Raw genomic sequence first — 25,848 nt, forward strand, 5'->3', positions numbered from 1 at the left:
TGACTTTGAGTTTTGAATGCTACTTTGAGAACAAAAACTTGGTTTGGTGCTATTCTAGTCTTTTTCTCGAGAAAATTAGTATAAATTATATAAATATAAAGAATGATAAAATTGAAAAAAAAAATTGACCATTAAGAAGACTATATTTTCTAATGAGATATTGAAGTCATATTAGTCGGAGAGGCTGTGAGCCATCTTGTCTGATGCAAAGTCATACAACAAATAACAATGAAACCTTCTTTCAATTGTAAAGAAAGACAAAGTGAAGAAAACATACTGCAAACAAAATGTGTTGGAGGATGTCGCCATTGCTTTCATTATCTTTGTTCTCAAATAGAATCTCTGATGCAAAGGTTATTAACAAACTACATGTGTAAGGATTGGATTGTTATCTGTGTATTTTACCATCAAGATAACGGTTTGCTATTTTTTCCACGGAGACATCACTTAATCACTTGACATTTATGAAATCCACTGACAGACAGCAAATCGTTGTGTAAGGATTGGAATGATATCAGTGTATATGCTAAACTGATGTGCTTTTTTTTGTAAAACTTCCTTGAAATATACTACATAAGAGCTCTTTGTCAAAACCCATGTTTACAAGTACTCAAACAAATCATTTTTTCCACAACCAAAGTACATACCACAGTCAAAACTCAAGGTATATATAAAGTAGACAAAAGAAAGATAAACTAAAACAAAAATCCGAATAACAATTTTTTTGTACGAGTATAAAAGAAAGATCGACCTTATTAACCTCGTTACAAAGTTATGAGAGTTGCATTAACCTAATAATGCAATCTCAACAAAGGTACTTCATTTTCTTAAACGAGTTCAAAAACACAGAATACCATGCATAAATATTCTTTTTCAAAAGACAAAAAGAATATTCTTAGATTTTCTTTAAACTAGATATATATATATATATATATATATATATATATATATATATAATCACTTCCTCTCTTCATCTCTCATCGAGATAGTAGAACTTGATTCTGCAGAAGGTAACTTTAGAGTCCATGTTTTCATACGCTCCTTCGTCTTCTTTACCTGTAGTTAGATAAAAAAAATTAACCTGAGTTTTGTTCAAAGTTTTAATTAATTATGAATAGAGGTCAAAGTAAATTACCTCCATTTCCCAGTCAGTCTTGTAAATAACATAAGACAATATCAACGTTTGGATACCAACTCCAGCCAACATTCCAGACCAGAGTCCCTGTAGTTAAACGCATCCAAAATCGGTTAATTAGATTATCATTAGTTTTACGATTATAAACTAATAAAAATGACTTAATTAGCAAACCGTGTAATATTTTACGTACCTTAACACCAAAATGGAAAATGTTAATAAGGATGAACCCTAAAGGAACACCAATTGCATAATAAGTTGCCAAGTTCACAAATGCTACCATACTCTGCATCCCTGCTCCAATAGCTACCCCTGTTTACATGCAGAAGTTGTGGTTAGAAGTATACACCGTAATTATATTAAAATATGCCTAATAAAAGCGTTTGATCATTTCTAACCAGATAGAATGGGCTGGATGATGTTTAAGAGTATGGATATGCTAAGGACGATGGAGAGATCAGCTACTGCCTTTGAAACTTGGTGGCTATCAGAGAACAAATACGAAATTTGACCACCAAACGCTAGACAAAGAGCAGAGCATATCACACCAATCACCGCTGATACCACAAGCACCACTTTTATTGAGAATCTCACCGCTTCTGCGTCTCCTTTTCCCAATTCGTTTGCTACTCTTACGCTGCAATATAATAGACATAGCAACACATATATACCATAGCATTAATTCAGAACATATATATATATATATATATGTACATATCTATTACAGAATTTTTAAAATGAGTGTCTATAGTTACATACCATGCTGCACCCAACAAGCCTAAGCATATGTTCAACTCCCATGTGTAGGTATATTGGCTGCAAAATTAATTGAGGATTTAATTTTCAAATGGTATAGTAACATTACATATTTTCTTTCATAATGGATTCTAGGTTATACCATATGGAAAACGCAGAAATTGCAATATTTGCATCCTTTGTATATCCTGACATTAAGACGATGATGCTCATATACCAGTACTCCAAGCTGTTCAAAAAAAAAAAAAGTCAGTCGAGTGCGATTATTATATTAGTCATCATGTTTTACCCTGAAAAAAGTTAAAATTACCAAATCATGAAGCCAGAGGAAATGGATAACTTGAGCATGGGAATAAGATCAACAAAAGCAGCAGTGCTAAAGCCGGTCCAAGTATGCGGGCACCACCCTCCAAACACGTACACAAACTCGGCTATAACCACTGACCACGAGCTTAGATTAAGTCCTAGAAGCGCACCATGGATTCCCATCCCCATCACTCTCACGAACCACCAAGTGGCCACAATGTCCAAGACCAAGGCTATGGTCGAGAGAACGCCTATGATAGCGTTTTTCATCTGCGCTTGGAGGTACATTTGCATTGTCATGGTGAATACGAGGCTGTATAGATAAGGGATGACCCAAAGGTAGATCTCGTCTACGGTCTTGGTGATCTCAATGTTTTGACCTAGTAACCGAAGAATGGGACCAGCAAAGACTATGAAAGGGACAAAAAGGGTGGCTGTAAATGTGTCTACTATCCAAGAACGTTGTAGATAGATCCCCATCATGTGATATTGTTGTGCTCCGTAGGCTTGTCCACATAGCGTCTCCGTCGCGCTTGACATACCTGCCTGTAACGGAAAACATTATATATAACCAGCAAATTTAATTATACAATCTTGGTTCCACATAATTCATTCGTTAGGTTTTTTTTTTTGCTTAAATAATGTTATAAAGATGTCAAACCATGACATTTTAATGTTTTGTACTAATAAGTCATTTGCAAATTGTGAACGCAAACGCTAATTATTGACTAAGTTCAAACTAATTTTCTTCTTAACTCTGAAGTTCAAACTAATTAATCCCTTGATTGCTCTCTTTTTTACATATACAGTGTGCTTCTACTATATTTTAGGGCATTTTTCCTACCTTCAATTTAAACCACCACGTTTGGTGTTTTCAAAAGTTGTTTTTTTCGGAGACAAAATTGTTTTCTTTTTACTTTTGTTTGTGTTTTGCATGTTTCCGTTCCAGTAACTTTTATAGTGAAAATATTGTCTGTAGTTTTAATTTTTTTAACTTATAAACACTAACATATCTGGCGACATAAAAGCACTAAAATATCATATATATATATATATATGGTGTCGATATGTGGTTCACCTGGATTCAAACCGATGGATCATAAATTGCTTACCATAACACCATAGATGAAACGAATGAAAGTGCTTTGAAGGAGAGCATATGCAGCGAGACCCATTTCACTGTTGTGACCAATGAAGGCTTGAGCCACCACTATGCAGCCAAACGACATCACTCTGAACAAAGTAGATGGTAAAGCTATTCTCCACATTTTTTTTACTTCACTCCAAATTTTCTTTCTCAGGTAGAGACTCTCTCTCCTCTGTTCTATCTCTGACCCACTTAGCAGTCTCTCTTCCATTTCTCCACCACCTCCACTCATTTTCCCCCTCTTTAATTTCTACTATCAAAAGAAAAATACAATACTAAATACTTATGTAGAGACATGCCACAAAGATAAATTACGCTTCAACAAAATTTCCTCCTGCTTTTAAGAAGAAAAATTTAAGTTTCCTTCACCATATATATTCAGCTATTCACCACTAGACATCCTGACCACTAGATATCCTGACCAGCGTATATCCTCATTTCCCAATACTTTTTTTCTTTAATTTCTTGATAAAGGGTTTTCTTCACCAAATTCATCACTAGATATCTCCATATATACATGCATGTGTATATTATACATCTTTGTAGTATGTTATATAGTATATTCTAAAGTGACTTTATTAAGGTATTGAGTGATTTACTAACCTGACGAACTTAGTTTCAAGGGGAAAGAGTCGGAGAAACGAAGAACAATATTTTTCTTTTGGTGAATCGAGAGCAACAAAGTGTTACACAGAAAATTTCAAAAGAAAACCAAAGTAAGAAGAAGAAGAAAAGGGAGATGAAAGAAGAAAAGTAAGTGTGATATTTTGTTTTCTCTCACAGACACACTGGGAAAAATGTGGTGGACTAAAACTAAAACGCTTGGCTATATAGTGAGAGACAGAAGTAAAGGAGGATGCGTCGATATATTATATATACACACAAGATACAAACATGCATATATACTCTGATGTGGAAACGTTTTAGAAAGTGAATGATGTTAATCGCTTTTGTGCAATAAAAAAATACTACTAGTTTCTGAAAATAAAAAGAAAAAAAATCGCTAGTTTTATACTTCGTCTGTTTAAATTTTCTTTTTTACGTTTAAGTTTTTTATTTGTATACAAAAAAATTAATGTTGTAATTTTAATTAATGCATTTTATTTTAAACTAAAACATAAATTAAAATCTATAAATATAAATAATAAAAAAAATTATTGGAAATCTAATAAATTAATAAAACAAATAAATTAAAATATACATTTAATTTTATTCACATATGTGCGTATCCTAATACATTAATTTTTAATCCAGATTATTACTGAATGAATAGTTGAATGATTTTAGTTTCATTGGTGCTTACCAGCATAAAACCATAATAAATACACATATTAAAGTATACTCTCTTTATATACAAAAGATATTTTTTAATTTTTTCTTTTTATATATAAACAACTTATATTTTATTTTAATTTATTTTATTTTAAAATTAAAAATTAAAAATATAAGGGATAAAACTTTACTGAAAATCAAATAAAACTAACAAAATTAATATATTAAAATATATTTTTAATATGTGCATAAATTTAAAACATCAATCTATTATATCTAGAGGGAGCACTAGAACAAAAGAGAGGATATGATATAGACTTCGAGAGAGCCAATCGACGTAGGAAGTGTTGTTAACAGTCCACGTGCCAAAAAAATTAAACATGTAATCCATGCAACCTCGGGGTAAAGCAAAAGTTAGACTTTTTGGAGTAGAATGAGGATTGTAATCTCTCTTTCTCTCTTCAAAGAGATAGGCCAAAAGTGACAAGTAGATGGGTTAGGTTAATCATTGAGATATGACAGTAGTTGGTTTGGGTATATAGCTTTTTGTAAATGTGCGTTTACTCATCTTCTTGAAGTCTTTAACTATTTAAAATAATCCTTTTTATCAACACAATTTCCATGAATGTTCCTTTTTTCGTAGTTACGTCTTTTGATCCTAATTTATTCTGTAAACTCAAACTACGTAAACAAAACAAGACACTAAAACCTAAAGGAACCCCACGTCCACTGCTAATTTTCCGCAAATATAAAGCATGATTATTGGATGGTTCTTAATAAAGACGCCTTCGACGACTCTTGACTCGAGAGGAAAGGGGGACCCATATTAACTAACATGTTATGAATAAATTGTGACAATTCTTTATACCTATGTGTCCACGTTTCACTTGGAGACTTCCATCTGTTTTGTTTATATTTTAGTATTTCCACACTATTCCTACGAATCCTAGCGTTAACTTTTAAGAACAATTTATCAAAAAAAACTTTTAAGAACAAGTTGAAGTCTTCTTATAATTCTACTGATTGATCAAATAATTATATTTGTACACTGTGTAGGAATAGTGTCACTGTTTCAAGTTTGATTTTTATAAAATGTAACTTTTATATTTTAATAAAGATAAATTTATAGGTAGTTAGGTTTCTGAACAACAATGACAATTTGTGTTTCAAAAAAAAATAATAATAATAATAAAGGACAACAATGACAATTTTTCGCTCTAAATCACACATGTGCTCCATCCTCGGTGGTTGCCTCTTTTAATCGCAAATTAGAATAAATTCTCATGTTCTTGCTCTTTTCTTTTTACTTTCCCATCGACTTTCTTTTCGTGGTTTTGATGTGTATATCTAGAAAGGCTAGTTTCTTCTTCTTTTGCGATGGATGATCTATGATGGGAGGTCGTAGTTGTTTTGTTATTCTTAGCAGGTTAATAATGGGTTGCTTACTTGGTGTAGAGGAGGTGTATACGCCGAGCTATGGTTTGTCCCATTGATTCGTCGCTATATTTTGTTAGCTCTGCAATTGAGTTTCTGCCTTCTGGTAGTAAGTGTGGTAATGGTCTTTTAAAAACAAGACAACTTTATAATGTATGATATCTTCTAAAGTTAGCTAAACTGGTTATTCCAATGTTATTGCTATTCCAATGTTATTTTTTGCATGTTACATATCTATTGAAGTTTTTTTTATTATCCATGTCTACTTAAGTTATTCTTTTTTTTGGGACAAATTACTTTCGCGACGTCTAATTGCACTAGGGAGTAACTTTTAGCACTTCTCCAATCAAGTATAGTCAAAGCCGGTAAACATCTTTGAAAAAAGCATCATAGTCTGTTTGGACATTTGACTATCAAGTTGATGATAATCTAAGATTTTTTCAGTACTGAAAACTGCGTAACAAATCAAAATAGTACAGTCAATTTTGTAATTGGAAATATAATTTTTAAATTATATTTTAAAAAGTAAATTTTTTAATCTTTGTGTTTAAGCCAAAACATCATGTATTATGAAATAAAAGGAGTAATATTTAGCTAGATTCGATGTTTTAGCTCTGAATAAAGTGTCAAAGATTATTTCAATTAAAAATCATATCAAAAATATATGAGACAAGAAGCTCCAAAAACAACACTGTTTATGGAATTTTAATATTTTATAAAACTATGAAACTTTTGGCAAAAACCATTCATTTCACAAATCCAGAAGTTTTTGTTTGGTCTTATCTCAGATATCACTTAATTATAAAAATTCCGAACATCAATTTTAATATTTTTCTACTCGAGCTAAAAATATTTGTTTATCCTTAAGAATTTTGCCAGAAATATTGACATATCAATGTTGTACAACACATAATATAAAAATATGAATACATCATTTATTTTGAAACAATAATAATTTTCTAAAATATCATTTATTCTGAAACAAAATTGGTATTTAACCGTAATATACTTAAATGGATGGATAACATGGACTGCTTTTTTAGGTGAAATTTGAGCGGAAAAAAATTTGAGACAACAGTTCAATCTAACGTTGGTGTGGATTAGTGGAAGGTGGAAAAGTGAAGAGCGACGAGGATTGGTGTGGTCTGGAATGGAATTTTTTTTTTCTTTTGGGTAAAACTGGAATGGGATGATGTCCACACTTAATATAATTACTATTTATTAGTTTCATTATTTATTGGTTTCATTGATTGTAGTTTATTACTCCCTCTGTATCAATATAAGTGGTTTTTAAGATTTTTACACATGAATTAAGAAAATATAAATTTTTATACAATTTACATTGATTACATAAAAATATCATTAAATAAAATTAGTTTAACTAATAAGAAAAAGGACAATATTTTATAATTGGTCACAAAATTTAAATGATATTAAATTATATTTAGAATACTGAAAACATTAATTATTTTGAAACAAAAAAAATTTCTTTAAACATCACTAAAAGTGATATGGAGGGAATATGAAAATGGTCTATTTCTGCTCGTGTCAATAAAAATGGCCGGGCCAAGCAGGTGATCTCATTGAAGAAATGGGCGACCATTCTTCGCTACGTTGACAACTTCTTAAGCACAGCTTCATATACCCATGTCACTAGTTTTATGGCAAATAAAATGCATGCATCATTAAATGTGAGTGCGACAAATCAAAAATCTTATTTTTTGTTTTATATAGTTGCTATTAAATTAAAAGTTTAATTATGTCATTTGTCCTCAACATTACAGATTAATGAATAGTACATTTATAAATATTGGGACGTACTTTAACCACGTAACATAATCCCTCTGTTTTTTTTCAAAACAAAAAACATAATCCCTCTATTTTCAAATAATGATACTTGAGTTTTTCGTAAACAAGAACTAGTGCTTTATAAATCTATCATTTCACACTAAATAAATTATACTCTATATTCATAGTGTCAAAATAAATTTTTATATTAAATAAATATAAAGTTTGCAACGAAAGTTGGAATCATTAAAAATGAAATAAAATTGTTTTTCTAAGACATAATATAATATAAAGGAAGGAGGTATATCTTATTATCTTTCATAGGCAAGAAAAAGCAATAAGTATTTATTTTCAGAAACGATTTCTAAAAATGTATAGGACATATACTATATATAGTGAAATTTAACGTATAAAAAAGTTGTTAGCAGTCTCAAAAGAGAAAGATGTTGATGCCAGGAAATTAAATAACAGAAAGCTCTAGTCGGCAAGCGAATTAATCCAGGATGCCCGCTGTCGAAACCGAGTAATAAAAATGATTTGATTGATGGTATTCTAAAAAGTATATTAGCCAAAATCAATTTTAGGTCATGAACATAATCATATATAGGGTATTTTCTCTCTAATTTTCAATTTATGGTTCCAAAAATTTAGATCCCTATGCATCCCCACCGCAATTAATACTAACCAAAATATCTACTGTGTATATATATATATATGTATCTACATAATTTTATTACTATTTAGACCGCACCCAATGGTCTCCTATGTTTTACTTTTTTTCTCTTATATGAAGCAATTGGGTATTAAAGTATGAATATGAAATGTATGTCAGGACCATTTTGCATATTCACTGACGACAGTCGTTCATGCATATATTTATGTTTAAGCTATGCGTCTATAAACATAACTAATTAAATATAGGGCATAGGTGGAGCAGGACCAATAAGTAGTCAAAAGATAATATGCATAAATCATGATAAAATGCGATGTTTTTTGCATGAATCATATGATTAATAGATGATGTTAAATTGTTAGTAATAATACATATTTAGCATCATCATGATTAAGTATAATTCAAAATGAGATTAAAAATCGAAAGCTAGTTAACTCTTCATCACTCAAGTATATATTCATATTCCGGTTAGATACGTTATTATACGGGACTGTATACATTTATAGTACACGAACATAGTTTTCATATGGTGTTAAACCCTTACAATATCTTTCAAGCATATAGGACTGAAAAGACTAATGGTATAACATTAGAATAGCTTTTTGATGTCCAAAAAAAAAGACTAAGGGTATAGCATATTTTCTGATCAAAACCAACGTTAGGCTATTAATTATTTCAAGTCAAAAATTTATGGTGAGAAGCTATCCACTCCTTAATTTGAGTTTATTATCTTTTTGAGTTTCTTATGAAAATAAATTTGTAATTAAAAACGAAATAAAACCGAAGAGTCAATAATTTTCGGTTCTATTTTCTTCCATAGTTTTGTGGTTTAACGAAAATAACAAGTGTGGTTCATACATATTAGCACAGGTGTGAACTAAGACTCTTCTCATTTAATTTAGGATATGACACTCATTATACGACGAGACAAGTTTGGTTAATTATTGGTAAAAAGGTATGGAAAAGGATTAATACATATGCCCGTAACATTTAGTTGCTCAACAGTATTTTTGGCATACCTTTTCTCACATCACAAACGTTTATTTTAGCTCATCAATCTCATTTCTTATTCAATGAACTATTATTTGCTTTTCACCTTTTATATATATCTATATAATAGCACAAAATAATACATTAACCAGATATGTCGAGGCCGAGGACACCTAAGTGTTACCAAAAGAATAACTGACATATTAGGAAGGTTGAGTTGTTGAAATTATCACTATTTAATTTGAATTTTAATTATAATTGGTCGTGTTTCATAAAAAAAATTATAATTAGTGGCAGAATCATGTTTACCTTTTGGCTTGACATTCCATCGGTTATAAAAAATATTTCTATGAAGAAAAACTGATCTTCATTTTTGGTATATCAATTGATCGTAACTAGCGGTTTTCTCCACGTGCTTCACGTGTTCTGGCGTGGCATATGGATTTGCTCATTTGCTGCAGAATTCAGGTGTAAAGCATCTTGTCTTGGTTCAACAAAAATGATTCTCCTCGCAAATCGTGAACGTCACAACTCAACTTCCTGACAAACGAAGGAGTGGATGGATCTATGTTGTTGGTACTTGCGGGTGCGAGTGCACCCATAAAATGTTAATTATGTTCATATTACATATTAAATTTATAACTAAATTAGCTTAGTTGGGAACAGTTTTTTTGGAACTTTAGCTGGGAATAGTTGCACCCCGCAATTCTTTCGGGTGAGAGTTCAATGCACCCACTTTCACATTATTTTACATATATGTGTGCGTATAATGTGTTTTGTCTACATGATGCACCCACTTTCACATTATTTTACATATATTTGTGCCTACAATATGTTTTATCTACAAGATGCACCTATTAAAATAATCTACGTCTGTGACACTTATGACTTAGCCAGCAACACGATACTAATATTGTTTTGTTTGTTTTTAGTTTCAATATCATAGAAACGGAGAGCCCATCAGAATTCAGGAACATAACGTAAAGAATACGTTTTTTACATCAAGAAGCTATTCCGTTACTCAACCTAGAGGTAGTTGAAAATCCAAATAAAAATAAAACAACCAACAAAAATTTAATTTCTATGAAAAGCACGAGCTGTCTTGGCTAGACCGTATGCAGTTTGATTTTGCACTCTTGGTATGTATGAGATTTTGAAATCCTGAAATATTTGTTGAAGAGCTTCTATTTCTTCTAACTTTGTTAAAAAGCTCGGTCATGCCTTCGGATCTTGATCACTGAAATTACATTTTTACAACCTATCTCAAACATCCAAATTACATGTTACTAATTGGTTTTAAATTAAAAACTCATAATAAATCAGAATCTAATATAATATCAGAGTCCAAACACACCATGCCCAACTGAACCAAAATTGATTCAGCCCATCGAAAAAGGTCCGACCGATCCTAAACCAACTTTGACCCGAATGGTCCGGCGGTCTGACTTGAACTGAATCCTAGAGGTAAAGAAACGTTTATATACCAAAACATCAAAATTACATATAATTAGGTAAAGAGGTTATTACATTTAACTAACTTATGGGTTTTCTATGTTAATTTGGATTTCGGTTAAGATTAGATAATACCCAATATTTAAAATACCTAGTCTTTAGATTTATTTGTTATTTTTAATAAATATTTGAATCAAATTCAGATTTTATTATTTTTTTGGTAAAATGTTAAGATTTATATCATTTTCTGAAACGTTGATGTTGATAACAACTTATTAGAAAGAAACAACAACAACCCAAACTTAAGAGAAAACATAAAAGAAAAGATGAAAGAAAATAAAACTTGTCAAGGTGGCTGGTAGATAGAGAGATAGAACTGAAGTGGCGATGGAGCAGGGGAATGGCCCGGAGGCAGTAAGAGGAGGCGATCTCGCATCGTAATTTTTTTTATTTTTTTCATCGAAATATCCCATCGTAATTTCATGTGATAGTTACCAATAGAACGAAGCGAGAAATTACTTTGAAGTGACGGAATATATATATTTTTAAATCTGTTACATTAAATTCAATTTTTCAAAAAAAGGAGGGTAAATATTATATGTAAATTAAACATTGTATAAGCAAAATATAATATTTTATTTACGTAATCAAATTCTAGTTCTACAATCAATAACTTTTTGAAAAAGTATCAATAAACCAAAAAAACAAAAACGTTCATGACGGAAACCTTTAGCTACAAAATAACAATGACAATAATTAATCGTACACTCGGCAGTTTTGCGTGTGTGAGGTAGAGAGGTGTCGAGTTACAGTTACTTACCGATTATACCTTACCACTGACCGAACCTGATCAGATATCATATACTTACTGACATATATCATCAACATTTTGTCTGCATGGTCCTCATTTTAAAGCTGAATACAGCTAATAAAATCCATAATCTTTCGGTATTAGATACTCAAAATTGTCATTGTTAATCGAAAACCTCGTTCTATTTTCTCTTAACTTTGTAGAGATGATATAATGTCACAACAAGAATAACAATAATTAACCTTAACCGAACCCCTCTCTCACTCTCTCTCTCACACACACACAAAACTGCAAAGTCTTGATTGTCGTTCATTCAAGACGAAGCCGCTTCTGCTTCTTCTCCGTTTCCTTGTGCCTTAGCTTCTTCTCCTTAAGCTTCTTGGGTCTTTTCTGGTCCGGGTCCAGCTGATACTTTCACCATTGAAGGGCGTAGAAGCCTTTCCCCTAGCAAGAAACCTTTCCTGTACTCTTCAAGTATTATACCTTCTTCATATTCCGCAGAATCCTCTCTCATTATTGCCTCATGAAGCTTTTACACATCAAAGAAGAAAACCAAAAAGATCAAAAAGATGTCAGCTAATCAAACAAGAAAGAACACTTTAGTAAACTACCATTGGATCAAACTGCTTCCCAACTGTCTCCACAGTAACAACACCAAGCGACCCCAAAATTTCCACAAACTGTTTATATATGCTCTGATAGCTATTAGTAACTTTCTCCTCCCCCTCAGTCTCCACCTTAATCTGAGACTTAGCTCTCTCGAAATTATCCAAAACAGCCAAAAGACTCTCCACAACCTCTCCCTGAGCATTTGAAACAAGGTTCAGCCTTTCCCTCTCTGTCCTCTTCCTAAAGTTATCGAAATCCGCACTGATTCTTATCAACCTATCCCTCTCCACAGATAGCTCATTGGTTAAAGACGCTACTTTATCCTCAAGCTGAAACTTCTCATCTTCGATGGACTTCAATGATGCTTCTATCTCAGCAATCTTCTCCTCGTTGTTCTCTGCTAAAGCTTCTTTATACGAACTTAACAACGCTATGGTAACCGCCGCTTCTCCTTCTTCCTCGGTGCTAGTATCTTCACTCTCAACACCAACAGCACCATCCGTCTCCTGAACCATTGCTTATTACATAAGAAACAAAATTAGAAGAACGCAACACAACAAAGATTAAAACTTTTAGCAAAATACTATATACCCATCACTCAAATTCGACAATTTTCACCGGAAGATTCTAAACAAGTACACAGAGTATCCCTAATTACGAAACCCTAAAAACCTAATTTACCCAATTTAGGGTTTACAGAACCACCAAAATGGTAAAGCAGAAGTGAGCCTTAATCGAAAAAGACCTGGACTTGGGGTTCGTTGGATTCGACCTCAGTCTCCGTCGTCTCGGATTCTCCAGAAGCGAACGGTGCGAAGTTTAGTAACCGGAGAGGATATCCACCGGAGACGGAGCGGAGAGAAGCTCGGCGAGAGAGTGAGACGCTGGTGTTCCTTCCTCCGGCGAAGGAGACGCAGAAGGGCTTAAAGGGCACAGATGGTGCATGAAGAAGAGACGGTGTGAGGTGTAAAGACGGCGTTTTGAGTAGACCGGCCATCGGAGAGTTGGGTGAAAGAGTTAGCGGCGAGGGATAAGGAAGAGAGGGAAACAGTTTCTCTCTTCTCCTTGTTATGTAAATCTCCTTTTCTTTGGTTGATCTAACCGTTGGATGTAGTTTTAATATGTTGAACGGACGGTCCTCGTTTAACTGAAGTATGTAGGGAGTTCCTAGACTTTATTGGAGAGGAAATTTCTGGAAGTTTATAATCAAAGATTAACCATTTTCACATTTTGTATAACCAGCACATTTACTTTTCTTGCCAACATTTTCACAATACAGCCAAGCTGGAGTAGTTCAATAGTGTTGTTTGAGTGGTCTTCTAGTAATGGTGAATGTTCTCTCTCTACTCTAGTTGTGAAGGCTTTGTGAATTTTTAGAAGCAATATGTGGTATGATTAACTAGTTTTACAATTTGGGCTTACTATATGAAAGGGCTCCGTGAAATTAAGCCTAACGAGATGTACAATGATAAGATATTATAATATATTTGTTGGGCCATTTTATACCCGGCATTTAATTCATACTCGATTTATGCAAAATCATATACAGTATAACCTCTATAAATTAATACTCAATAAATTAATAATTTTTATAAATTAATAAATTTCGCTGGTCCCAACTTGAACTGGTTCAAAATTTGACACAAAAGATAATAATTTCTTAGAAAATTCTATGTAAATACATGGTCCCATTAAAATTATAAATTAATAATTTATATGTATACATATTTTATATAAATAAGAATCTATTATAATATTCTTTGTTTTATATTCACAATGAAATTATCTTTATATTTTCTTAATACTTAATATATTTTTGATGAGATTTAATAATATTATATCTACAACCACATTTAAGTTATATACAATACATATTATATACACCAAATAATATAATATAATTAATACAAATTTCAAATTTTAAAATATAATAATTAATGTCTATACATTAAAATCAAATATTTTTTCTTATCTTAGAATAAATATATCTTAAAATAAGAAATCTAAATAAAAAATTTTTTGTAAATTAATATCTCTATAAATTAATAAAATATCAAAGTCCCAACATTATTAATTTATAGAGGTTTACTGTATATACTTTTGAAAATTTTAAATAATATATCTTTTTAAAACTTTTTTGGCAAAAACATACATAAGTTACCACATTTATAAAAAAAAACTTTTTATGAGAATGAAGAATGGATGATTTTGGTATTTGAGGACATTGACATGCAAAAGATAACTGAATGGCTTTCTTTTCTTTGTTTGTTTAGATTTGTCTATTTGTTGTCGCTCTTAATTTTGTCTTGTTTCAATGAAAACAGATGAATAAACTGAGTATGAGTTAAATTCTCAGCAGCATTGATGATATCATTCATCACCACTAACAACAAAGGCTAAAGCTATGCTCTGGTCTGGCCTTATGGATGTTCATGTAGTTATGGGATGTTGTGAATTTGAAGGTTTTAAGACTATTGTTTCCAACTATTGTTTCCAACTATTTGTCTACCTGTGAACAACAAATAGAGATAATTAATGGAGACCGATGATGTAGAGGATATTTTCTCTACAAACCACTCATGAAAATCCATACCAACGTGTAACATTGACATGCAGTTGTGTACAATATTTACTCATACAAAGATTGTCAGTTTTCTCAGGAGAAGTATAAAGTCTTTGAACCCACGTAAAATTCTAAGTGTATTTTTTGTAGATGAAGTAATTTATAATCACTTTGAAAGAATAAAAGTCCATTACAAGTATTTGAAAGTGAAGAAGAATGATTCTAGAAAGACATGAGAGTTATGCCTAAAGTGCAACTGTTGAGATTAAAAATAGAAACAAAGTCATCATGATGCATACCAGTTCTCATGCTCCTTACTGGGGTAAATAATGTTGATTCATTCTTCAATTTTTTATACCATAATGAGTTTATAAGTTCTTTGCTTGATAACATTGATTGTGTCATAAAAATAACAGTTTAACAACAAAACAATAAATGCGGGGAAGAGAAGTTATTTGCTTGATAACTGGAACTATAAAATTAAGTTTTGTTGCAAACGCAACTTAGCCAATTTTCTAAATTTTGACATTTACTAATTTAGCTCAGGTTGATTGATCATATGAGGAATTTATTTAGCAGCACTCCTCGTACATATAGAATTTGGTGATTAAGGTATCATCATATTAACCATAAACAATAAGAATGCAATTAAATATACTATGTTAAAGTCAAATCGAATATATGTAGGCTTTTAGCTATGGTGGTAAAAAGCTCACAGTTGTGAATTCTGCCACCCGAGTTTGAATCTCGGCCACTGGAGAATTCACATGCGGAATCCCAGCGCCCGAGACCGAAGACGGTCACGGTGACCCACCACGGTGACCAGCGCAAGCTAGGTCCCTGATCGCTTCGGTCTCAAATATGGACCATTTCGATAGGTCCAAGACATTCGGTTATCACAAAAAAAAAAAATCGAATATATGTTCACATCTATATGGAACACTATTCCTTTGACAATTTAAGATGAAGACACCCAACTATTTGGATTTGGATACCAATATACAACACCACATCAATAGGGAATTATAATGTTAGGGCGAAGTAGTGATCCATCAACAATGTTTATCTTATTATTATCCTCTAGACTGGTTCTCAAAGGGATGGTCCAAGAATTATAGTTATCTCCAATAAGAATTTCTGAAATTATAGTCATTCTTAGGTGATCACCGTATTAAAGTTAGAAAGTATTGTGATGATTATTAATGGAATATGAACGTGGAGATATGAGATTCATGTTGATCAGAAGAAGAGATTTTGTTGCAGACATATATGTTGTAGTGTTGATTCAAGAAGTGCCAGGATCTCTAAGCTTGTTCCTCTCTTCCCTATTTTTGAGGGTGGTCGAAGAAGAAAGTTGAACACTATAAGCATGAATGAATATTCTGAAGCTTGTTTAGAAGAATTGAGTTTTTTTTTTCCAGGAAATTTTGTATAGAGAAGGAGAAATCGAAAAGAATCGTAATGATATAACTAAAGTGAAATACAATTTTCTATTAACTTTAAAATGAAAAATAGCTTATCTACAGAGGAGTTCATAATCTTATCTACTTGTGACTAACAAACCGGATATGTGGGTGCATATGCATTGTCAATGATATAAACATACATAAAGATAAACATTCTTAGGTAGCAATGCTCCTCCAAAGGCTATATTTTATATGAAAAAAAATGAAGTTCCCTGTTTCTTCATGGGTCTACAACGATTTATAACCATATATATAAAATATATAAGATTTTTCTTTTAAAAAACAAACTTATATCAGAGTCCAAACTTCTTTTAACTTTTACAATAGTAAGCCTCTTCGATCTATTTTTGTCTCCTCATAATCTTATTTGAACTAATACTGGATCATACAAGTTTCTGACACACGTCTTAAGTCCAAAACAGAACAAGTTTCTTAATCCTCTTGCTGTTTTTCTTCGGAGAACCCTCCGAATCACGCCTTAATTTCATCTCCTCCATCTCCAATCTACTCTCGTTCTTCTTCATCCCTGGACTCGATTCACCAGCTTTAAACCTCATCTTCTCTAACACATTCACCAAACCCTCAAGCGCCACGTCAACATCCTCACTTTTCATCAGCTCCTCTGCGACTTGTGCCGGCGTAATTACGTCCCCTTCCATCAGTCTCTCGATCTCAGGATAAAGACGGTGTGGCATTGTGGTGTCGTTCAAGCCCAAATAGTTAGAGGCTAAAGTCTTGAATCCTTGAAAAGAGCAATGTCCCATGTAAATGTGCATGTCCATACGACCAGGACGTAGCAATGCCGGGTCAAGCCTATCTTTATGGTTCGTCGTAAATATTATAATCCGCTCGTCTCCACAGCTTGACCATAATCCGTCTATGAAATTTAGTAGCCCCGATAACGTCAATGGTCCCTTAAACACAAGACAAATGCCAATTTAATTACACTAAAATTTTCAAAATTTAATGTCGTTACAAATTTCAAGTTCTATTGTTATTAGCTTATGAATTCTAACATTAATCTAGTGTTATTGGTTTGGTGATAGTTTAATTAACTACAAATTTCATTGTTATTCAAAAATTGATTTTTAATGATTCTATTAAAATTTAGTGCTACTAAGACAACAATTTAAATTTATTTTCATGATTCTATGATTCTTAAAAAAAATCTCTGTGGATAACTTAAACAAATTTAACAAATCATTCAACTCTTAAAATCAATAAACTCTACATAAATTCAACTCTTACTAACCTTTTAAATTTAGACTTTGTTTGATTGGTTTAGAAGTAAATTTTGGTTTTGGATTCGGTCCGGTTTGGTACTTTGGTTGAAAAATGTTTACTCTTATTACCAAAACCCAGTAATAATAGGAAGCTAACAAAGCCATAGAGGTAGAACCAAACCTGAGTCTCGCCACGGTTCTTGCCATCAACAGGCTGTTTCTCTAACCTATTAGGCAAGTCCACTGCACAGTCGATATCTTCTATGACAAGAATCGACCGGTTACGTGTCGCAAGCAAGAGCCTCCTTAGGTCAGCGTCACGCATCACACTAGCCAGCTGAAGATCATAGACATCAAACCTGAGGTAATTAGCCATAGCTGCAACCAAACTAGACTTCCCGGTTCCGGGTGGTCCGTACAGCAAGTAACCCCTCTTCCAAGCTTTCCCTACTCTCTTGTAAAACTCTTTCCTCCTAATGAACCGATCAAGATCGTCGATGACTTCACGCTTGAGCTCATCTTCCATCGCCATCGTCTCAAAGGTGGAAGGATGCTCGAGGATAACCGATTCCCATCGGAGGCAGTTGAGAGAGTGCAGCATCAAGATCCTCCTCTCGTCGTTGATGTCTTTAGCTTTGCTCTCGATGTAAGGAACGTAAGAGTTTATGACCAAGTCTCTGTGCTTCTTGTCGAAACTCAGCTCGAAGTACTCGCTCTTACCATCGTCGTCACCGTTTGTCTTCTCTCCCCCGTCGGTAACAAACCTCCACGTGAGCTCCACGTCTTGGAACACGTCGACGACGATTTCTCCGTTGCTGAGATGGAGAGTGACGTGTTTGTCCTTGTGGCCTTTGCTGATTCTGAGCCTGACCGCGTCTGGACTGATCTTGGTGGAGAGGTAGGTCTGAGCGTCGAGGTAGATCTCGTTGTCCATGCCCATGTTGTCGTCGTCGATGGTTAGAGTGAGAGTCGTGGAAGAAGAACGGAAGAAGAGAGAGCGGAGAGTGGAGTAGATGAACTCTTGGATTGGAGCTGGGATGAGCTCGTGGGCCATTGAGCGTATCATCATCATGTAACCAGCCATTGATGCGTAGGCTGTGAAAATTGAGGTGGGTGAAGGAAGATCCTTAGAGAACAACATTGTGTCTATCTGTTTTCTTGGAGATGGAGAGAGTGAAAGTGAGAGATATATAAAGAAGGAGAGAAGCTTAAGGAAGAAGGCTTCACTTAGGGGACAAAGACATTATTTAACTCTTAATAACTCATTGTCTTTATTCAATGGATGCATGTGAAAAGACCTATTTTTTCCACAATACTATTAGAAAATATTTAGAATGATAAAGTAGATTGAAAAAGAGTAGAGAGATGACAAAAGAAACAAGTCTCTCTCCACGAAGAGCATGTCGATTTATTTTCAAACTTTAACTCATATCCACCGTATTATTTAAATATTTGTTGCTTGACCAATGAAGACTCGAAAAATATTAATGCAAGTGTGTCAGGTCTGTAGTTTTGTTCTATAGCCTAGATTTGATATCGATCTTTTAATTTTGTTTCATAAAACGATTCAAAACCTTAAGATTGATCAGTTTCTTTTTGTAAGGAAAGATTACAAACTATAAGTTTTTAATTTTGTTTCATAAAACGATTCAAAACCTTAAGATTGATCAGTTTCTTTTTGTAAGGAAAGATTACAAACTATAAGTTTACAAATAAATAAAAATAAAGATTACAGACTATAACGTTTTGGTCACCTATTTTGGAAAGAAAGCAAAGAGTATAACAAAGTAAATTAATTAGTTCGTAATATTTCCTTACATAAAGAAATCGTCTAATTTGTTTCACCGTAATTTATATTACCAACTTTTTCTTTTAATATTTCAGAAACTATGTATACCGTCAACAACGAGATCATCTAATGAGACGCACGTGAATAATCTAATCGGCATGCATCATAGAAGATGACGACAAACTAAAAGCCTATACTTTACGTCTTAAATCGACATAAAAACGAATATGATACACATATCGTAGAAATATTTCCATTGACTAAATAACCATTGGATTATTGACGTTCTCAACATATTGTAGATACAAGATCTATAATCACGAAAAGGAAATTTTCATTTTCTATTATTTCGTGCGAGTGATATGAACAATCTTACTATATTTGATTATGTTGGAAATGTTTATTGCTTGATACAAACAAATAAAAATCATATAACGATTACCTAACCAACTTTAGGGTAATTAGTTTTATGTCGATGTATACTCACATCAGGATCTTGCACAGTATACTATACACTTTACGCAAAAAATACCTTTTTAAAATTACAAACTTGATTTTCTGAAACTAGATTACCAAAATAACCCAAAGTCTTATGGCCTTATTTCGACAATAACAAACCTATTACGCTGGTACTTTTGTCTCTTGGATAACAGTTTTGGAGGTTTTTAGTAGGTGTGTTTATCAGTTTATGTTAATTAGGTTTGGATATTATAGTTCACAATCTATGGTCGGATATTAACTTTTTAACTTCGCATTTTATGATATTTGATGATTGATTTGATCATATAAAAAAAAAGACCAAAAGCAAAAAGATTCGCTTATACTGTCGCGATGTGGCATGTGGGACTATTGCGTGTTGTAATAGATTAATTTTCAGAGGAGGTATTATTGGATGATGTGATTCATAACCAAGAAAAGAAAATAAAGCAAGTGTACTATGAGTCATGGATTCATCCTTCATTTTGGACAGTTGCGTAAGTTTTTTTTAATATAAAATGCTTAAAAGATATTGAAACCAACGCAAGTTCTCTGTCGTTCGTTCACTTCACCAATATTTCAGAAGTAAATTCATGTTGAAACATTTTTATAATATCTAAAGCAACTATTAGCCAAATTAATCACGTCTCAATCTTTAAAGCGGGGAAAAGAAAGTATAGAAGAAATAAATTTAGCACATAAATTTATAAATTGAGTCTCTTGTCTCATTCTGGAGTCGCTTAAACAAAATCCGATCGAGACAATAGTCCAAGATCTACAAATTAATTATACTGAATCTTATCCGATGTAATGCACATTCCTGAAACTGTTAGGATTTAATATTAAAATCGGACATGTGACGTTATAGTGTAAGGACAGAACCAATCTATGATTCAATAGCTATGGACGATCACTGTGATGCATAGTTAACTTAAACACACACATCTTTTCACGTCACTGTTATGAATATGATGTCAAGAGAAAAAAATTGATAAAGATTCTGAGATATCATCAACACTGCCAACTTCATAAAATAAACTAAAAAACAAACCAAAAAGCAATACATAATTCAACCAAAGAAAAAAATTCTTAGAAAAGAACAAGCCGACTAACGAAAACTTGTGCTTTTTAAAATTTACAAATATGTTATCAATCATTCCACCAGGCCACCAGGGAATCAAATTTCAATCACCCTTTTGTAGCTATGCTTCTAAAGTGATTCATGTGTAGTAATGTAGGCCAGTCGCCAAAATTGATAGCAACAAAGCAAAACAAATAGGGTAGGTGTTGCGGATGTCACTATCAAGTGACAAGTCTTTATATGATATCAAACCAAACCGGTACATGTAAACAATATGCCTAACCAAATCGTTAATCAATAAACCGGAACTCCCAGTGGGATAACACAACTGAAATACAAGTCTAACTCAAATTAAGACACCAGTCTCAGTAACAAAAATTATTTGATCAGAGAAATGAGTTTTTTAAATAGTTCCATCTTTTAGGGACCAATCAGAACTGGAACTGCATCTCCGGAGAGTAACCAAGAGCTTCAAGGTTTGCAGCCATGGCCTTGTTCATCGGCGGTGGTCCACATCTCAAGACCTGCAATTCAAACAAACATAAACCGTGAAAAAAGAGATTGTTATCACCATTGAAAAATACTATCTTCATCACTCAAACATTATTTCTTGTCAAATATTTATTAACTTAAAGTGTTATTGGTTTTGCTTCATATATTGACATAATGCATTAGAGATTCAGAAGAAGTGATGATCAGGTATGTTCAAGATCAAGAACAGAGGAAAGGGGCTCACCTGACTATCGGATGCAGGTGCAGGGCAATGAGCCTGGATCATGTCCTTTGATACAAATCCAACACCACCATCCCATGTCTCCGGAGGCTAATCATCACCACACACACAAAAAAAAAAGGTTTAAATAGGCAAGTTACATTATTAGATAAACGCCAAAACATTTGGATTTGGTGGCTAACCTGGTTCAAAACATAGTAGATTTTGAACTGATCTGGATAATTGGCAGTAAGACTCTCCAATTCTTCCTGAAAAAAGTATTGATTCACATAATATTTAGTGTCTGAAAACATTCTATGAAAATGTAAAGAGGCAGAAGGTGAGAGACAGTTTATACCCTTAAGAGAATGTCATCGTATGTGACATTGGCGTAAATGAGGTGAACCTTTGTCTTGTCTGTTGGATTCTCAAGAATCGCTCTTGCTACCTTCACAAATGCGAAATCAAATGCGTTTTAAAACATATAACATTTGGCTTCAAAAAATGATATTTAAACGCAGATGTATGAGACATACTTGGAACATGGGAGTGATGCCTGAGCCTCCAGCAAGCATTCCAAATGCCCTAAACTGACCTGGCTGATACTTGAACCTTCCCTGTCAAGTTAAAAAGTAACAAAACAACAAAAAAGTTTCCAGATTTTAGGATACAGAATAACAAATTGGATTGTAATATCAAGTAAGCAAGACTGTGAATAATAAAAGAGTACCTTTGGTCCCTTAACAGCAAGATGGTCACCAACACGCATCTCCCTGAAATGATGAGACATCCTTCCTTGTGGATACATCTAGTTGACAACGGAAAATTCCAACATTTTAGAGCACTAGAACCAAAAAACAAGTCAGGTTGAGAAGTGTTTGTTTAAGCATATATACCTTGATGACAAGTTCAAAGCGTCCAAGATCTGAATCTAACGTTGTGGGAGTGTATGGCTTAATAACATCCTCTCCTTGAGCATCCTTTCCCCTATCAGAAACGCCACATTATAATCAACACAACATACATACAGAAACCAAAACCTAGAGTCTACAAATGAGTATGTTCACAGCTTTCACAAGTTTGAGATTTGGTACCAAGGAAGAGGACATTAAAGAGCCTATGAAGAAGCAAACCTGCAACTAATGTGTTGTCCAATGGGAAGACCCAACACAGCAGTAGAAGATGGGAGTTCAAAAACGAACTTGGCGACATTGTGACTAAGTTGCTCCTTCTTAACAAGCTTGAACTCCTTGAAATTCTCAGGATCCAAACACCCTACAAAACCAACAACAAAGTCACAACCTTTACTCAAACCTTCAACAAAAGGTTCAATCTTTATCTTGGTATAGGCTAATTCAACCTTCCAAACAGACCAACTCTACACAAATCTTGGCCAAAACTTATCCAAAAGTACATTATAATTGGAACCCAGAGACGATTGATTGAAAAGTTTTGAACCAAACAAAGTCACAAGTTTTACTCAAACATTAACTAAGACCCACATAATAAAAACCACAAAGGTTCAATCTTTATCTTGCTATAGGCTAATTCAACCTTCCAAACAGACGAATGAACTGAAAAGTTTTGAACTTTGGGATCAAACCTCTGCGTTTCTTGGAGGAGGAGAGATAGTAAGCAGCACCGGCACTGGCGGCGACGAAAGCGACGAAGACACCCAAGAGGATCTGACGATCTAGCGTCCGGAGAAAGTCGGTATCCATTGGCTCCTCCTTTAACCCAAATTGGAAATGAAAAGAATCGAAATTAGCTCAATGGAGGATTGATTGAGAAGTGGTGGTGAGAATGTTGAAGAGAGAGAATCAGTTCTTTTTTTTGGAGTGGTCTGTTTCTCACATTGTTATGTCCGTCATTAAAAGGGGAGGATGGGATCTGGTGTACCTAACACCCATCACGTTGTAGTTGCCTTTTTTTGTTTGCAACATTTATTATTTTTTCCCATATACTAATTATACTTTACGTTGACCAAAGTGTTTTTTTTTTAATTTTAGTTATTACAGTAGATCACATTGTGCATGCCGAGTGATGTGTGTGTGGTGCATCGTTAGTTACCAAAACTTGAAATTGACATTAAATATAGTTGTCTATGTCATTTTTAATTATAAAATATGTTATCAATTTTAATATACCATTAGGTTAAGATCCGCACCCTCCGCGAAATAAATATTATACATTAATTATTTTTTAGTATTATATATTTTTTACATATTATGAAATAATAAATATATATTGAATAATAAAAAATTTAGTAACTATTACATATATAATGAAATTGGTACAAATACTTAAATAAATTGACAAACACTTTTTCTATTTTATATGTTATAAAATTAAGTTTAAATGATATTAACATAGATATATATTATATTTTTAATATTGACATCTGTTAAAAATATTTTATACTCATATTAATTTTGATTGTTTGTATTTCTGTATAACAAAAATTTTAAATCAATGATAACAATAAAAAATTTATGGGATGTTTAAATGTTTTAGTAATTTATAATTTTAAAAGCATTCAATGCAAAGTTTAAAATCTAAATTTAAATTGTCAATAATTTTTCAAAATGTTTATAAAAAAAATCAAACAAAATTCGAAATTAAAATACTTATGTTATATGGTATATAATTTATTTTTTAAAAATATTAATATACATATATAATATTTATTAAGTGAGACTTCATACTTATGTAATTTCGTAATCATTTGTATCTTGTTATAACATAAATTTTAAACCATTGATTACAAAAAATTCAATGTGAGATTTTTAACAACTTTAGTCATTTATATTTGTTTAAAAAAATTTAAAATATAATATACAAAAAAATCTAAATTTTTATTATATAGTTAATGTGGTTATTTAATTTATTTTAATAAGTTAAAAATTTTAAAAAATGATAAAGAATAGACTAATTTTTATCAAATTTTTATTATTCAAAATCATTAATTGTTATATATACTTTAGCCACATTAGGTAATTCCGTGATTCTTATTTAAGGAAATAATGAAGAACATTTATGATTAATTTATGGTTAGGTTAATAAAAAGCTTATTATATATTTATATAGACCAACATATTTTTCTAAGGATTCTAAAAATGATTGTGGTGATGACATGTGGCTACAAAAATATGTTGTAATGTTTTTCTTTTAATATATAAGGGATGTGATATTTTTATGGTGAAAATAATTGTAGAGATGACATGTGTGAAATCACTTCACAAATAATGTCTAGTGGATATGTTTTTGTAAACTTATAATTACACTATTTATCTATTATACTTTTTAATTTTTATCTAATATTTCGATAAGAACTTTGATATCTATATACCGTCGTAGCCTAACAAGAACTGTATTGTAAATTATTACTCCAGCATATTTGTTATGCTACAAGGTCATGTATCCTTTACCGGCTGGATCAGAGTGTGTGATCGGAGGAGGATTGTTCTGTTGGAGTTGACAAGCTAAAAGTCGTTCCTACGGAGTATTCATCTTGCTGACAGCAAACCACAACGTCGATTGAGCAATCCAAATGAGGACGGAGCCAACGTTAGCCGTTAGGGGGTGGAGACCATGGATATTGGTTAAGCGGCCAATGAAGAGGCCGCGGAAGAGAAGAGAGTAGGAGGAGATATAAATTGGATTAAATTTTCAGTTGCTACACTTATATCAAGTATAGGCTTAGACGGGCTCATATAGGCTCCATTATTTATAAAGCAAGTCCAGGTGATGTTTGTACAATATGGGCTTGTTATTATGAATGTTTGACATTTTACCTTAATTGCGTATTAATCTTCTTTTTTATCAACGGTTTCGAAGATGTTATTTTAGGTCATCTTACTTTTGTCTCAGAGTTAGTCTGAACAGCACAACAATATTTAAATGAAGATATTTATAACTCTTGATGCTCCTTGTTTTATTTATAACCACGATAAATAAATATTAAAGCACATATTTAGAACCCAATGGCTACAAGCCTAAAATACACTTGCATATTTTGGATTATCTAGTTATTCTTCGATTGACTTTGAAATTCATTTATTTAACTATTTTGAAAAAGATTCAGAAAATGTTTTTTTCTGGCTAAAAAGATTAAGAAATGTTTTTTTGTTGCTAAAAAAAATTCAGAAAATGTTGCATTTTATT

General features: G+C 32.5%; 4 protein-coding genes and 1 long non-coding RNA gene across 8 annotated transcripts; 1 reads left to right on the top strand and 4 right to left on the bottom strand.

The window, feature by feature from the left end:
* Window positions 1-216: 216 nt before the first annotated feature.
* Window positions 217-4,191, bottom strand: LOC103851123 (protein DETOXIFICATION 25). Of its 3 annotated transcripts, none has more exons than XM_009127954.3 (9): window positions 3,948-4,191; window positions 3,310-3,594; window positions 2,202-2,743; window positions 2,034-2,120; window positions 1,895-1,951; window positions 1,534-1,772; window positions 1,329-1,447; window positions 1,136-1,222; window positions 958-1,056 (listed from the first exon to the last, which is right to left on the bottom strand). In XM_009127954.3, the coding sequence occupies exons 2-9, from the start codon at window positions 3,574-3,576 to the stop codon at window positions 958-960; spliced, it is 1,497 nt and encodes a 498-aa protein (XP_009126202.1). In that variant the 5' UTR covers window positions 3,577-3,594; window positions 3,948-4,191. The 3 variants fall into 3 exon arrangements, with proteins under 3 accessions (XP_033140159.1, XP_009126202.1, XP_009126203.1); XM_009127955.3 differs by having other exon boundaries at window positions 3,310-3,597; window positions 3,948-4,140; XM_033284268.1 differs by lacking the exon at window positions 3,948-4,191 and having other exon boundaries at window positions 217-1,056; window positions 3,310-3,576.
* A 1,814-nt stretch (window positions 4,192-6,005) lies between these two features.
* On the top strand, window positions 6,006-11,620 carry LOC103851124. Its single transcript, XR_629749.2, has 2 exons — window positions 6,006-9,466; window positions 9,963-11,620. It is a non-coding gene; the product is annotated as an uncharacterized LOC103851124 (long non-coding RNA).
* Window positions 11,621-11,906: 286 nt separating this feature from the next.
* Window positions 11,907-13,470, bottom strand: LOC103851125 (protein GrpE). The gene is made up of 3 exons (XM_009127956.3): window positions 13,119-13,470; window positions 12,376-12,879; window positions 11,907-12,293 (listed from the first exon to the last, which is right to left on the bottom strand). Exons 1-3 carry the CDS (start codon window positions 13,368-13,370, stop codon window positions 12,135-12,137), a joined length of 915 nt encoding a protein of 304 aa, XP_009126204.1. The 5' UTR covers window positions 13,371-13,470; the 3' UTR covers window positions 11,907-12,134.
* Window positions 13,471-15,175: 1,705 nt separating this feature from the next.
* Window positions 15,176-20,928, bottom strand: LOC103851126 (AAA-ATPase At5g17760). 2 transcript variants are annotated; one of them, XR_004455417.1, is made up of 3 exons: window positions 17,807-20,928; window positions 16,709-17,316; window positions 15,176-15,238 (listed from the first exon to the last, which is right to left on the bottom strand). XR_004455417.1 is itself a non-coding variant. In XM_009127957.3 (2 exons), exons 1-2 carry the CDS (start codon window positions 18,764-18,766, stop codon window positions 16,810-16,812), a joined length of 1,467 nt encoding a protein of 488 aa, XP_009126205.1. In that variant the 5' UTR covers window positions 18,767-20,928; the 3' UTR covers window positions 16,570-16,809. The 2 variants fall into 2 exon arrangements, 1 of the variants encoding a protein (XP_009126205.1); XM_009127957.3 differs by lacking the exon at window positions 15,176-15,238 and having other exon boundaries at window positions 16,570-17,316.
* Window positions 20,929-21,172: 244 nt separating this feature from the next.
* Window positions 21,173-23,579, bottom strand: LOC103851127 (NADH--cytochrome b5 reductase 1). Its single transcript, XM_009127958.3, has 9 exons — window positions 23,288-23,579; window positions 22,818-22,959; window positions 22,581-22,671; window positions 22,415-22,492; window positions 22,221-22,301; window positions 22,043-22,132; window positions 21,888-21,953; window positions 21,709-21,795; window positions 21,173-21,496 (listed from the first exon to the last, which is right to left on the bottom strand). Exons 1-9 carry the CDS (start codon window positions 23,403-23,405, stop codon window positions 21,404-21,406), a joined length of 846 nt encoding a protein of 281 aa, XP_009126206.2. The 5' UTR covers window positions 23,406-23,579; the 3' UTR covers window positions 21,173-21,403.
* Window positions 23,580-25,848: the final 2,269 nt, after the last annotated feature.

The sequence above is a fragment of the Brassica rapa genome, chromosome A02, assembly GCF_000309985.2.
Source record: "Brassica rapa cultivar Chiifu-401-42 chromosome A02, CAAS_Brap_v3.01, whole genome shotgun sequence".
Classification (NCBI taxonomy): domain Eukaryota; kingdom Viridiplantae; phylum Streptophyta; class Magnoliopsida; order Brassicales; family Brassicaceae; genus Brassica; species Brassica rapa.

Excerpts from the sequence above, each read along its gene's own strand:
- LOC103851123 (XM_033284268.1), bottom strand. The coding sequence starts at position 3,576 with ATGAGTGGAGGTGGTGGAGAAATGGAAGAGAGACTGCTAAGTGGGTCA. Across the intron at positions 1,773-1,894 it reads GGCTTGTTGGGTGCAGCATG|CGTAAGAGTAGCAAACGAAT; the intron begins GTATGTAACTAT and ends ATTATATTGCAG. Across the intron at positions 1,223-1,328 it reads TTTTCCATTTTGGTGTTAAG|GGACTCTGGTCTGGAATGTT; the intron begins GTACGTAAAATA and ends GTTTAACTACAG.
- LOC103851127 (XM_009127958.3), bottom strand. The coding sequence starts at position 23,405 with ATGGATACCGACTTTCTCCGGACGCTAGATCGTCAGATCCTCTTGGGT. Across the intron at positions 22,302-22,414 it reads TTGCTGTTAAGGGACCAAAG|GGAAGGTTCAAGTATCAGCC; the intron begins GTACTCTTTTAT and ends TTAACTTGACAG. Across the intron at positions 21,497-21,708 it reads CACCTGCATCCGATAGTCAG|GTCTTGAGATGTGGACCACC; the intron begins GTGAGCCCCTTT and ends TTTGAATTGCAG.
- LOC103851125 (XM_009127956.3), bottom strand. The coding sequence starts at position 13,370 with ATGGCCGGTCTACTCAAAACGCCGTCTTTACACCTCACACCGTCTCTT. Across the intron at positions 12,880-13,118 it reads CCAACGAACCCCAAGTCCAG|GAGACGGATGGTGCTGTTGG; the intron begins GTCTTTTTCGAT and ends GCAATGGTTCAG. Across the intron at positions 12,294-12,375 it reads GGAAGCAGTTTGATCCAATG|CTTCATGAGGCAATAATGAG; the intron begins GTAGTTTACTAA and ends GATGTGTAAAAG.
- LOC103851126 (XM_009127957.3), bottom strand. The coding sequence starts at position 18,766 with ATGTTGTTCTCTAAGGATCTTCCTTCACCCACCTCAATTTTCACAGCC. Across the intron at positions 17,317-17,806 it reads AGAACCGTGGCGAGACTCAG|GGACCATTGACGTTATCGGG; the intron begins GTTTGGTTCTAC and ends CTTGTGTTTAAG.